The sequence below is a fragment of the Pygoscelis adeliae genome, unplaced genomic scaffold (genome assembly GCF_000699105.1).
Source record: "Pygoscelis adeliae isolate BGI_AS28 unplaced genomic scaffold, ASM69910v1 Scaffold26, whole genome shotgun sequence".
Lineage (NCBI taxonomy): Eukaryota > Metazoa > Chordata > Aves > Sphenisciformes > Spheniscidae > Pygoscelis > Pygoscelis adeliae.
Window position 1 is genome coordinate 799764 of NW_008825104.1, and position 13377 is coordinate 813140.

A 13377-nucleotide genomic window follows, 5' to 3' on the forward strand; every position below is an offset into this window, starting at 1 on the left:
TAACAGGGGCTTTTCAGCACTGAGTCCAGGAGCAGGCTGCCATGATTAACTGCCAACTCATAGCTCTGCTATTCCTTTGTACAGGTGTAGCAGCTACCGAGATCCAACTTGCACTGGCATTGCCTTGAGGGAGAACTGCTAACAGCTTGACACCACTGTGAGCTTGTGCGTAACATCCTTTGCAAGGACCTTACACTTACCTGGCAGACAATGCTTTGACCTGTCTCCACGTAGCATCTGTCAATGCTACCTCTTAAGAGCTTGCAATAGTAGTTGAGTATTTTTAGCCACTGTCAATCCGAACTTAGGAGTCCAGCTGGAGAAGACCATTCAGTCCAGTACCCTGCACAGTATTAGTCTCAAGTACAAACCTCAGTCACCTGGCAGGTCAGTACTGTCTTAGTAGTCTGGGGTACTGCTGAAATAACTTAAGAAATACTTCACGTTCTGGCTGGCAGTAGTAGTATAGCCCACTAAAGCTTCCAACTTAGGAGTTACTCTATTTTACTTCAGTACTAACATAATAATGGAGACCGATACTTTAACTGCTTAATTTTTTGTTTTATTTTTTCCCCTCCTCTGCATTTAAGATTTACAGTGGTTTCTTAAAGAGCATTCATACCTGTATACCTCTAGGAGGCAACAGACAAGATTGTTTCAATCATTCATACAAAATTACTTATGTTTACAAATTTTTGGCAATCATAGTAACCCGTTTTTTCCTATTGCCATTGCCCCAATTATTGAAAAAGACAGTGTACAATAATTTACATTTGAAGTATTTCAAAGTGCTTGGTAGTGATTTTCCAAGAATAATATTTACAAGTGGCCTATACACATATGTACAGGTGTTACAAGTTGTGGCTGGAAATATGGCTTTCTATGGAAAGTGCTTTATATTTGGTCAGTGGTGTTACTGACTGACCAATCCAAGAGTTACTGATAAAACAGTAACCACTGAAAGCTGAATTGTTGTGGACAGGTATTTACAGAGTTTGTTGTTAAGCTGTAGAAAATAGCTATTTACATAAGTGTTCCATACATACATAAAGTATCTTCTTTCTTCCAAGAATGGAGGAAGTCTTTCAGCCACAAACCTGGTTACTATCCCCAAAGAGTGTAAAACACAAGTAAACCGGAAGCAATTGCTGATCCAGTGCTCACGCCATATCATCATCTGTGCTTACAACAGATATCTGTACAAAATAAGTACAGGTTAGCTACAGTTGTACTAATAAAAGACACAAAACAATGCATATCATCACTACACAGCAGTTTGAAACAGGGGCTAGTTCTGCAGGCTAATGACCACATTCAGGACCAATTACTCCAACCCAGGCATAGGACAGTAGTTGCCTACTATAACTTTAACCCTGATTAAAAGGACAAGTTCTCAGCTGATTTAGCCCAGTGGTTTGGCTGTAGCCAGCAGCTTTCAAGAGCAGAGACCTCTCCTAAACTCAAGTCAGATATCATTTGGTAGTCTTTCTGTCTACTCTGAGGATTAACCTGGGGCCTTGGACATGTCAATAGGTTTACTTACTGCAGGGTAGGTGTGTCCTACTGAACTGCTGTGTCTTCCAATATCAATTGTGAGGTCCTCTTCTGTAGTTTTCAGGTAGACAGGATTATCAAAATTCATGCTTTTCATGTTCTTGTGCTGCCAGTTACGCCACATGAAGTAGCCAGCCACTGCAGCCATCACCAGCAGTACTTTAGGGAGAGAAACAGATTGCAAGTATGGAGTAGAGTCAAGTCAAGCTCCTGACAAGAGCAGCTTGTCCCACCACAAAGGGTCCCAAAGGCTAGTGAATGCTGTACTCACAGACAGGAAGAACAATCCAAGCTGCTGATGTTCCTCCAGCTGCAGCTATTTCAGATGTTGTACCACTGATGTTGAGTCCTGCACAAGAATTTGAAGTAGTGAGCTTGCTTACTGACAGGCTAGCAGACTTTGTCAGATGCAAGCACTTCCCAAGCCCAGAAACTGCTATCATGTATTAGCTTCTCAGTAACACACTGCAAGAACAGCCTAACAGGCTTCATCCTATATTAGTAGAAAGCTTTTTTTATTGCTTGCCTTCTCTGAGTACTCCTGGGATTTCATGGAGCCTATAGGTTCCACACTGCCATAAGTGAACTAATTCTGTTTATCACATGCTCCAGCTGTTGTACTTGTACTACACACATGACCTGGCCTGTGTTCTCTACTTGCATGCAAAGGAGAAAACTTCGAGTAGGCTAGTGGGTCAGTTTGCATTCAATTTCTCTGATGTTTAGCAGTCTGAGTTATTGGGACCAGTACCTCCAGGAACTAGTCCAACAGTTGGAGATTTTTCTGTTGTGCTGGTATCTTTAGCGTCAGTGTAAGCCACAGTTGTTCCAGTACCTGAAACTAATTATAGATCAAGAACCCAGTTAATCCTAAAGTTCTGCAATGGCTTAGCTATGAGAGCCATGGCAGCGAATGTTTAGCAGATGGCAGAATGATCATGCAGCTTGTTAGCTTTATTGGAAACACTGACATTAGTTATTTCACTAGCACACCCTCAGCTGAGAGTTTTTGATCAAAAATAATTCCAAGAACAAGGCTAGACAGTTAATCAGGCTTGAATCACAGGTATTTAGAGTCACGACAACAGTAAGCCACCCCATCCCTCACTTCAGATTTTTTTGAGCGAGACTTTAGTTCCACAAGTTTACTGGTTAGGTACAGTCTTTGATACCTATAGTTGGCTGCTCTGAAGGGTTGCTGAGGACAGCATCCTTGCATTCAGTGCTCTAACTGTGGCAATCAGAATCAACATGCAATATAGTAAGTGGCACCTTGGAGTTTCTAGTTCCACTCCACTGGACAAACAAGCCTGCCATATAGTCAGTGCTCAGGGTAGTAGCAGCAGCATGTTTGTTTGGACCACGAAAGCAGGTCCAAACAAGCTTCCTTGGCCAGCAAGCCTATCAGCTTTTCAACACTGTATTTATACACGCCATGTTAGTTTATACCCCTTGTTTTAGAAGAAAGGGGCTTGGTACGTTTTGTGCATGTACTTGCTGTCTGCAGAAAGCCATGGAGGTACAAGGTCTTGTTGCAAATGATGATGATGCAGAAGACAAGCATGGACTTTGAACAGCACCTGCAGACTTTGAGGGTCATCTTAATGCATGCTAGAAGACCACCCCCTCCAAGATTAATTACATCAGATTCACTCATGCAAAGCTGTCATCCTATACTGCCATATTTGCCTCCAACAGGTCCAGTACCTCTACTCCTTCCCCATGCATCCTGGAAAAGATTTCAGTCATATTACCATACCTGCACATCTCAGTCCATCCTCCTGCAAGAAGTATCTAACAGGACATGTGCAGGTGTACTTTGGAGAGTGTTCATTTATTTGAGGAGCAGGCAGGCACAGGTAGCTACAGCCTCCATTTGCCATGTTCTCTTCACACCAGTTCCTGCCTGTTGGTACAGCAATTGACAGGAGTGAACCTTCATACTCCAGGTGTATAGCATAATTATTTGCTAATAATTGCTCTAGCAGAGTTACTTGTCTCTGCAGGTTATAGATTTGCACCTGCCTTGCCTAAGAAAGGGCAATTGCAACTAGACCTTCTCTCAACCCCAGTGGGGGTGCTTATGTTAGAAGCTTCAAGCACTCTAAGTAGAAGTGAAGTAGACAGCTATATGGGGGAGGGATACTATTTGCCACCACCCGAGCAAGGCAGGCTTCTTACAAGTACACACTGACATAACTATGAATTGTATTAGAGTTACCTGAAGGCTGAACAAGTTCATGATACACAATGATGTCCTGTGCATCGTTGAGGTTATTCACTAGGGTAACCAATTCAGATCCAGTAAATTTGTTGGCACCATAGACTGCCTCATTTTCTCCATCAATCCAGTACACGCGGTCCTACAAGACAGTGTCATTGCATCCCATTACCTCTGTGTTGCTATCAGCACCATAATTGCTAGCCACATATCGTCTTCTTGCTTGTCTTTGACAATTACTACAGAAGTCATTCTTACCTCAAATATTGTTAGAGCAAGAGGATGAGGAAGGAACATATGAGACTTCAGCACAATTCTACGGTCCTGGCCATTCAAGTCCACACTTGACAGCGTATGTAGTTTAGAATCAAGCCAGTACAGACGGCTTTTTACAAGATCTAGGAAGAAAAAAACAAAAATATTTACTATCTACATGGAGAAAACCTCCAGAGCCTCCTGCAAAAGTTGAAACACCCACAGGTTCAAGAATAGTTGCAGTGTTGCCCTAGTTTCTTACCATACCATGATGCAGAAGGCTGCTGCAGTGCTGCCTAAGTGGCCTGTGCCTCAACTATAATATAGAGCAGTGCAAGAAAAGTTACCATTTCAGTATCTGAGAAGTGCTATCGGTGCCTGTTGTCTCCAGGCATGCAGGAGCTTCCCATTCTCAGAAGCCGAAAATAGTTCTCTGAAGGCTGACCTTGACTTTTGTAGCAAACAAATTGCTAAAGCTCCAGAATACCTCTGGCACAGAGACAAGTTCAACATACCTAGAGCAATTCCATTAGGCCACTGGATTTCTGTTGTCACAAGCTGCTGTCTGTCAAATCCATTCACTCCTGCTTTTTCAATTTTTGCTGGCTCACCCCAGTCTGACCAGTACATATAGCTGTGAAGCAGAATTTATGTTGTATGATGCACTATAATACTGTGTAGTATCACTCTTAATTATGACCAATAACTAACAAAGGCTACCTAAGTCAGTTATCAGGACATGGAATAGCTGGTAGGTCCGCTCCATTAAGAGAACCAGGACAAATACTCACCCAGAGAGAGGATCTACAGCAATAGAAGCTGGCTCTCTCAGCTCAGAGAGAAACAAAACCTTTCTTTTTGTGCCATCTAGGCTAGCCACTGAAATGGTCTTTGCAGTTGAGTCAGACCAGTAGATGTTCTTATAAACCCAGTCAACAGCAATTCCTGCAGGGCTCTGTATGTTGTCCAGGATTCTGACATGTGTTCCAACTTTATCACGGGTATCAATAGAGGCACTGGAAGACAAGAATTACTTGCTTTCAACCACTTCCTCCACAGATACTACCACTTGGCATGCCTCTGCAAATACTGCACACAGATCTCAGGCAGACAAAGTAGAAGATGCACTTGTGACTTTCTGCAGAGTGTCTTTTGTACAATTGTAGCAGCAGTTACTAGAAGTGCAATAGGCATACACATTGCTAGTTATGGGAACTTTCACCTACTGTACTTTGTCTTTAGGACATCAGGAACCTAGTTCTCATCACCAGAGCCCAGAGAAGTATCTTGGGTAAAATGTGGGATGGTTTAGGGGAGCACATTAGGATTCAGAAGCTGACTCCATTTACCTGAAGATTGCTTTTTGGCTGAAGTCAGCCCAGTAAAGCTTTTGCTCAGCAATATCAGCATCTAGAGCCACAGTATTTCTTAGCTGCTCCACTAGCTGAATGTATTCTTTCCTCTCAAGGCCGATCTTCCTGATATCCCGGCGGTTGGTGAAAATTAGACATGGTTCTTTCCCTGTGAAAAGAGTGTTATCTGTACTTCTAGACATGCAGTCACATACTATTCTTTTATGACAAGTTTTAGAGTCATCATATTTAGTATTTGCCATTCCACACTCGCTAGTGGATGCTGACAGAGGTCTTGGCTGTACCATACCTCATCCTTTTCTCCCTCCACAACTTGATGGGGAGGGTCCTCCTGCCCAGGGAGCAGACACAAGCAGTTTATGTCAGGCAGCTTTAAGTACTGTATCATGGCATCATTCAAAGTGTTAGGAGTGTTCAAGGTCTGTACGTTATGTTGATAACAGCACAACAACTAGTGTCAAAACGACAACAGCATAAACAGTACATCACTTGCTGCCTCATTTTAAAGCAGGGCTATGGAAGTATTATGTGAATACTCACCCACTGCCTTGCATACCCCAGTAGCAAGATCCATCTGATAGCCACGGCTACATTCACATTTGTAGCCCCCTTTCAGGTTGATACAGATTTGACTACAGATACCAGGGTTCTGGCATTCATCGATATCTGTAAAGACAACAGTTCAATTTGTTCTCATCTCCAGTACCATCAGTAGGGTCCATGTTAACCTACTTGATACTTGCCTCCACAGGTTCTCCTGTCTATAAGCTCAAACCCAGCTGGACAGTCACATTCATAGCCAATAACAAGATCTCTGCAGATATGAGAGCATCCACCATTGTTCACCAGACATTCATTTATGTCTAGAAAAGAAGAATTAGCCACTTCAGAGACAGCACACATATTTAGTCTTAAAGTCTTAGTCACGGAGTGCTTTACCAAATACCCATCCATTTTCTAATGATGCCTGCCACATCTGATAAACCACTCTGGCACTTGAAATCACATGCAAGAGACCCTCCTCAAATTCATATTTTCTCAGCTACCAGCATGTTACTTGTGTTACAAGTTAGCAGCAGCAGACAAAGATTGAGGCTCCTGGAAGTTCCAGAGTTTCTAATGCCTTCAAGTGCCTTCTGGCCATGGAGAAGTCATCCCCATAGCCAGTTTGGCTAGGATAAAACTAGGCTATTGACTAGGTTGCTCTTGGTTGTTTATTTGTCACCAAGGAAGTGCAGAAGGGCATTCCAGACTGACATCTGACAGCTCAGAGGCTGTATCCAAGTATGTCTAGTAGTCAGCATTGTATAATGAGTTTGTTCACTTACTACACTCCTTGAGGGGCTCATCACTCCAGTCCTTGCAGTCTCTCTGCTGGTTACACACTTTATTGACATCTATGCATTCTCCACTTCTGCACTTAAATTTGCCAGGTCCAGAGCACTGAATAACTGAGATAATGAAGATTGTGAGGGTGACTACCAGCTTCAACAGATATTCTGCAAAGACTATTCTTGCTTAGTTCCACACTTACCATTGTTACAATTTGCTTCATCAGTGCCATCCAGACAGTCTCTCACACCATTGCACTGCCTACTCCCATGGACGCAGTTCCCATCTTCACATCTGAACTGGTCTGGTCTGCAGGTCCGAGAAGCTGAGGACACAGACATTACAGACTTAAACTCCCAAGGTCTGCTGAAGGAAAGAAAATAAAACAGGAGCCAGCCAGCACCTCTAGAGAAGGACCAAGTTAACTTACGGCAGTTGATTTCATCACTTCCATCCTTGCAGTCAGGATCTCCATCACAGCGCCACTTTTTGTGGATACATTCCCCTGAGCCACATTGCACCTCACTGGCAGAGCACTTCACAGGAGGTGCAGGCTGACGGCCACATTGCTCTAGAGATTCATCTGAGTGGTCAGAGCAGTCAGCATCATCATCACACACCCAGCTGATGGGGATGCAAGTGGAGCTCTTGCACTGGAACTCATGAACTCCACAGGTAGGAGGTGCACACTCCAGCTCGTCACTGCCATCACTGCAGTCATCTTGACCGTTGCAGACAAAGCTCTTGGAAATACACTGCCCACTGCTGCATGTGAACTCTGCTGGACTACAAGTCATATTGCCTGGAGTAACAGGAGTAAGAGATTAGCAGATTATCACAAGAAGGCAGACTTTTGTATAAAGGTGTTTTGCTTTGCAGGTTCTTCATCAGCTATTAGCTAAAAGAAGATCAGCACCCTGTATAAGGCTCTAGGAGAACCTAACTGACCACCTACAGGACACTTGGGCCCCACACAGACTGTCCTCCTTGCCTTTGGATGTTATGAGCAAGAGGCATCAGTTTTGAGCTACTGAGTGAAAATAACCTCCTTCTGAAGCAGCTAGGCTGTTCTGCTTCAGAACACGAGCCTTTCAGAAAACAGGCTCAAACCCTGTGAACCAGAGACAGAAGGTAAGAGAATTGCTAACTCCAGAGTACAGACTAAGATTAAGGTAGCCAGATGGTCAGCATGCTCTGTAGTTTGAAATTGAAGTGTTTTGTGCTGGTCCCCAGGACAGCAGTGGCCCGTTTGCCTGGACCACTGGGGATAACAGATCAAGATCTTGCACCAGTTGATCCTGTGGTATTAAGCACATCCACACAACTTACCCCAGTACAAATTATGCTGGTTTAATAGCAACGTAGCTAGCAGCTCAGTATGCCTAAACTGACAGTTTTATCAGCTTCATTAGAAACACTGTCTGTTGATTTACTTGCCAGATTAAGGTATGTGCTTGCTCAGTAAGGCAGCAGCTCCACAGACACATAGCAGAAGTCTGGAGATCTGTGTCTTATTAGCCCATCCAGGTAAGGTGGCTCTGATGGAAGCCAGCCCTGTGGCTTTGGTTACAGCAAATTTGTCTCAAAACACCTCAGACAATTCATATGTACGCAAGTTCATTAGAAAAAGCCAGGAACACTGCACTCTAATACTGGCAGTGGCAGCTTCACTTGCATACCAGCCTGAAGTTGCCCCCCAACACCTGAAACCTAGCTTCCCTAGTCTGCACTTTCAGACAAGTGCACAGAATACTCCAGGATACGGCTATAAAGTAGATCAGCTGTGCCCTTGGCTACAAGTCACTACTACATTTTCAGGAGACCATTTGTTAACGTAAGCATTAACTAGAGTTACCTGTTGAGAAACTGCAGAGAACAAGTTCTGATGGTTTGCCTCACATGTGACTAAACCTATGGCTATTGCCAAAATTAGCCAGAGACCAAAGATAGATGTTGAATAGCTTATACTGCTGTAGTTCTTAACTTAGCAGGATAGAGAAGTGTTAGAACATGTCTGCTTTGATAAGCAGGCTGCAATACAAGATGAATCTAGGTTTAAGGAGATATTGATACTATGAGAAATTTATCTTTCCAGGTATACTGCCCAGCTAGCTCCTTTCCAGACAAGTCAATTTCAAATAGAGTTATGCAGCCACCATTTCTTCCCTTACCACAATTCTCTTCATCTTCTCCACTGTCACAGTCTTTTTCACCATCACATTTCCAGGACACTGGGATACACTGGGTTGACTGAGGACCACAGCTGATTTCATTTACCCGGCATGTTCTCATATCTATTGAAAAAAGTTTAAGTTCAATTTAAGAGTTCTCAAATTTAAGAGCTACTGATCTTGGGTTTTAGCAGTTGTCCTGAAAGTTGAGACTGAAAGGCTTCAGCTCCAGACAAAGTTGCAGTTAATTAGATGCCAGCATCCACCTAAGTTGATGGCTCCATCATGGAAAAGGTTACACTAGTTTGTAGTGCTCTGTAAAAAAATGCTTCCAGCTCCCAATAGATTAGTATTTTAAGAGTATCTTTGTAGTGGTAGTTTTGTGATTGCACACCAGTTACACTGTCGAAGCTTGAGCTACAACATGTAGTGGTAGGCAGGAGTAAAGCCAAAGCGCAGTAGGACTTGGGACTGAAGTATTCCTTAGTGTGGATCCCATTGATACAGAGAGATGAAGTTTCACAGATCTATATTCCTTGATTAGTTACCACACTTAAGACTGGGGTTGCTAACTGCGAGACCTCACAGTCAAGCCTCTGCATGTCTGCTTCCCACTCCCCAACATGTAGTCAATCACTCAGTTCCTACACTAGCTCTGGTTATCTTGCAAAGTAGTTGTCTTGGAGGACAGTGATGCCTTGGTGAGCAAGCCACAGTAATGGTCAGGCCTGCTGTGTTGTGCTTGCTGCTTCTGACTCTCAGTAAAACCTCATACTTACTATCTGTTACCAGGTACAACTGTAGAGTCCCCACTCAGTTCCACATCTTTTTAAGTAGTAAAAAGTCTTGTCAAGACCCCAATGTGGCCAAAGCCAAGCTAGCACTTAGGAAGATGCTCTCCAAGACAACAAGTTCATCCCTCCTTTAGGAGGAGAGCCAGGCTGCAAGCAGGCAAGAAGTCAAAAAGCTACTCCCCGCAGGCTTGCCTACACCACCAAGCCAGGCTCACTTACGGCACAGTTCAGCACTCTCGTCAGACCCATCCTCGCAGTCCGGATCCCCATCACACTGCCATCTGTTAGGCACACACTGACCACTGATGCACACAAAATCAGATTCAGCACACGTCTTCTTCACTGCAAGGGAGAAGGACAGCCACTTATTTAGGGACCAGAGCTTAGCTTGTTTGCTGCAGATAGAGATAAGCTGCCTTGCCCTAGGAAAGTGATGCAATATCCTTAGTTCTTGGATGTCTGGTGTCATCCTCCACCAGTCTAATGACATCACTGTTAAGCACTTCATAGAGAGTTATACTGTGCATGGAGAAACATTTATTTTCCTGTAAGCAGGCACTGAAGGATTGCTATTGTTAAGGGAGACTATGCTGCTAGAATAGGTGCTGCTTTGAACACACTTGGGCTAAAGTAAGGTCTATTGATATTAATATTCAGATTTTGAACTCTGAGTTCATTATCAAGGCATTTGATTTGTCATTACAGGGTACTATGTAACCCTAAGGTAACAGTTTAGGTCTGCCTGAGCAGACTGGCAGTTTAACGACACCAGTGTTGGATATCAAGTCCGTTTTGCTTTGTCTAAGTACATCTAGTCATCCATCTTGGCTTCTATGTCTGCTTAAAGCAAGAGTTGGCAGCCAAGGCTAGAGTTAGTGTTTACAGGAGACTCAGCAGAATCACTTTCACACATGAACCAGGGCATTTAACTACGGAATAATTAATAGCTAAGTGCTAACAGCAAACAGTTTCTATTATGTTTTCAAGCAACAACTGAGAACAGGCTTGCGTTCTGTTCTTGACAGTCACCACCCTTGCAAATAAAGAGTTTTGGTCATGAGATTCTCTCAGTCACCAATTCCAGGAGACTTGCATAGCACTCAGAAAAATTCAACTGCCTCAGATGGATACAAGGCATCAAGATAGTCCCCCAGTTGTTCTAGGGAATTTGTCCTCTACTCTGTATTCTGACTGTCAGAAGTACTGGGCAGGATAAACATCTCTCCAGCTATCCACTGTTAAGGCCCTACTGCTAACTAGCAAGTACTACTACAGAGATATTATTTATTTTGATTACTTACCACAAGCACTCTCATCACTGCCATCTGAACAGTCTTCATCACCATCACATTTCCAGAGTAAAGGAATACAGCGTCCATTACTACATGGGAATTGGGATTCCTCACATTTTGCTCTCGCACCTTCAGTGAAAAAAGGAAGGTAAGCCCCAATGCTGTTTAGCAATACTTTCTTGCTTTCCCCCACTGCTGATCAAGAAGTTACTCAGCTTAACAAACAGCATAACATCAGCATGAAACCAGATCTGAGCTCCAAATCTTTGTAGTCACCTTATTCAATCATGAAAGTAGAGCCAGAAGCTTTCCTTCACAGTACAAGTGCAGAGCTTAAGCACTACGACAGCCCACCTGCCAGACAACAGTAAGCCAGCTTTACTGTTCTTCTTACTCAGCTTTCCTTTGCAAGGCAGGGTCAAGTTTGCAAGGCAGAGGGATGCATGCCAACATTGACTTCTGCTGCCTAGCGGCTAGCACTGCATTTTCAGAACTCTTCAAACTTTAAGCAAACTGGGTTTATACCGGACTAATGTCAAGCTGGATTAGCATTTCCATACTCTGCTGCTAACACGTTACAGCAGAATCCCCAAGATGTCTGTAAAAATAGCTTAGATATCTGCTCTGTAGTTGAACAACAAGTTTTCATGATTTAAGTTATTCCTCAAACAAGGGCACCCAGAGACATTCCTTAGTATACACAAAAAGAAGTGTGATTACTTATCTGGATCTTGTTTATTAAAGCTAGATCAAGTGTGATGCTAAGAGAGCAAGATAATTTATCACTTCCTTCTGGAATCAAGTCTGTTGCCTCCCAGCTGATAACAGTCTGGATTTGTTACTACGCTTGAGTAAGGCACTGCTTTCTACATGGTGCTTAGAATTAGAGTGCATTTTTCTAGCGTATCTTCAGCTCTAAAACTGTATGACCCCATCCCTCAAGGGAACCTATGCTGTCTTGAAGCTGTGTTAACTGCCACTAAAAGCAGCAGCCTGCTTCTTCAGCAGCTAAGCCAGAGCTGTTCCATGTAATGCATGCAGGCAAGTGTGTAAGCTCATGCATTACTATTGGCTGCACATGTCTACAGCATGATGCAAGACTCCTGCTCCTCCTTGGTTTATTGCATCATTTAGTGGAGGTGCTTTGTCTTGGCATTCCAGGGCTTACAAAGGGCATCAAATTTTAGTAGAACATTACTTGTTATTTTATATCTTCTGTGTATGACATGCAAAATGCAAGAACAGTTTCTAAGTGGAAGGAAGCAATTCATCCATTATATTGGCCAGCCATCAGGCACTAGACAATTGCAAGTATAAGCAAGGACAACATGAGCAATTTTACCTACTGAGTGTCTCATGTAAATTCATGCTAGAAGTAACGGATTTGAAACAGCAGCTTACTGAGCTCTACTAATATTTTAGCAGTCTTACTGGTTGAGTAAAATACTAACTCACTTGTCAGACAGAGTAAAGCCATAACAACTTGTTTCTGGGAACCGTGTTCAAAGAGTGCCAAAAAACTGAACATCAGCTTTTGTGCTCTGTATTTCCATTCCTCCTTTCCTTTTCAGGATGGGAGTTACACCAGCATGCACTTTCTAATAGCATGGTTTTGTAAAGCTGCTACTATTTGGTCAAGAGCTGTCAAACAAGTAGCTTGCCTTGTGCTAGAAGGCACACCCCAGTCAGCTTAGAGAGGGTGCAGAAGCCACAGCTATTCAGCTTGCTCTAAGCCTGACATCACCTTGTTGTCCAGTAACCTCTAACAGAAGTAATCTTCTGCTAGCAAGCTTGTCACACATTATTGCAGTTATTACTGTACTACCACCTAAAATATGCAACAACTGACTCCTGATAGTTTTGAGACATTCTCATCCAGGCTTTCAGAGTGAGAACAGTGAACCTTTCCCAAAATAGCATACTAGAGATATTACACTAAGCCTGCCACTCAGGAGATCCCAAAATAACTCCATAGTCCTTAGTTACTCTATTTCAAGCTAGAATAACCAGAAAAGGCTTGCTAAGACTGCCTAGTACATTGTGGCTTAGAAACATAACATCACTTTGACCAAATGCTACAGGGAAGCTACACACCACGCTAAATGAAACAGCAACTGAGCTTGTAGTAACAGCTATAACTTTACAACTACAACCCTTAAAACAAGCCATTCCAAGAAGGTATCATCACTTCTGCAGCTGATACCAAGTGAAGCGTCGGAGCAACTACTTTTGTTAGCCTACAAACAAGTAAAGAACTGACAGCACCTAACACCCACACAGGTGCACAAAGGTCATAATCTGTTGCTACTCCTGAAGATGTCTGTCAAACTCTAAAGGCCACTTGGAGTGAGCTCCAGTTAAGACAAAGGTTAGTTCCAGCCAGTA

General features: G+C 43.1%; 1 protein-coding gene across 1 annotated transcript; it reads right to left on the reverse strand.

Annotated features, from left to right (window-relative positions):
• Nucleotides 1-543: 543 nt before the first annotated feature.
• On the reverse strand, nt 544-12469 carry VLDLR (very low density lipoprotein receptor). The gene is made up of 19 exons (XM_009327294.1): nt 12448-12469; nt 11002-11184; nt 9920-10042; nt 8907-9029; nt 7166-7537; nt 6938-7060; nt 6732-6854; nt 6147-6266; nt 5944-6069; nt 5380-5551; nt 4822-5046; nt 4546-4664; nt 4034-4173; nt 3776-3917; nt 3314-3460; nt 2306-2395; nt 1826-1903; nt 1544-1713; nt 544-1196 (listed from the first exon to the last, which is right to left on the reverse strand). Exons 1-19 carry the CDS (start codon nt 12467-12469, stop codon nt 1161-1163), a joined length of 2634 nt encoding a protein of 877 aa, XP_009325569.1. The 3' UTR covers nt 544-1160.
• Between the last annotated feature and the right edge of the window lie 908 nt (nt 12470-13377).

Excerpts from the sequence above, each read along its gene's own strand:
- VLDLR (XM_009327294.1), bottom strand. The coding sequence starts at position 12,469 with ATGGCTTTACTCTGTCTGACAA. Across the intron at positions 9,030-9,919 it reads CGAGAGTGCTGAACTGTGCC|ATATGAGAACATGCCGGGTA; the intron begins GTAAGTGAGCCT and ends TTTTTTCAATAG. Across the intron at positions 1,714-1,825 it reads TTGGATTGTTCTTCCTGTCT|TACTGCTGGTGATGGCTGCA; the intron begins GTGAGTACAGCA and ends CTCTCCCTAAAG.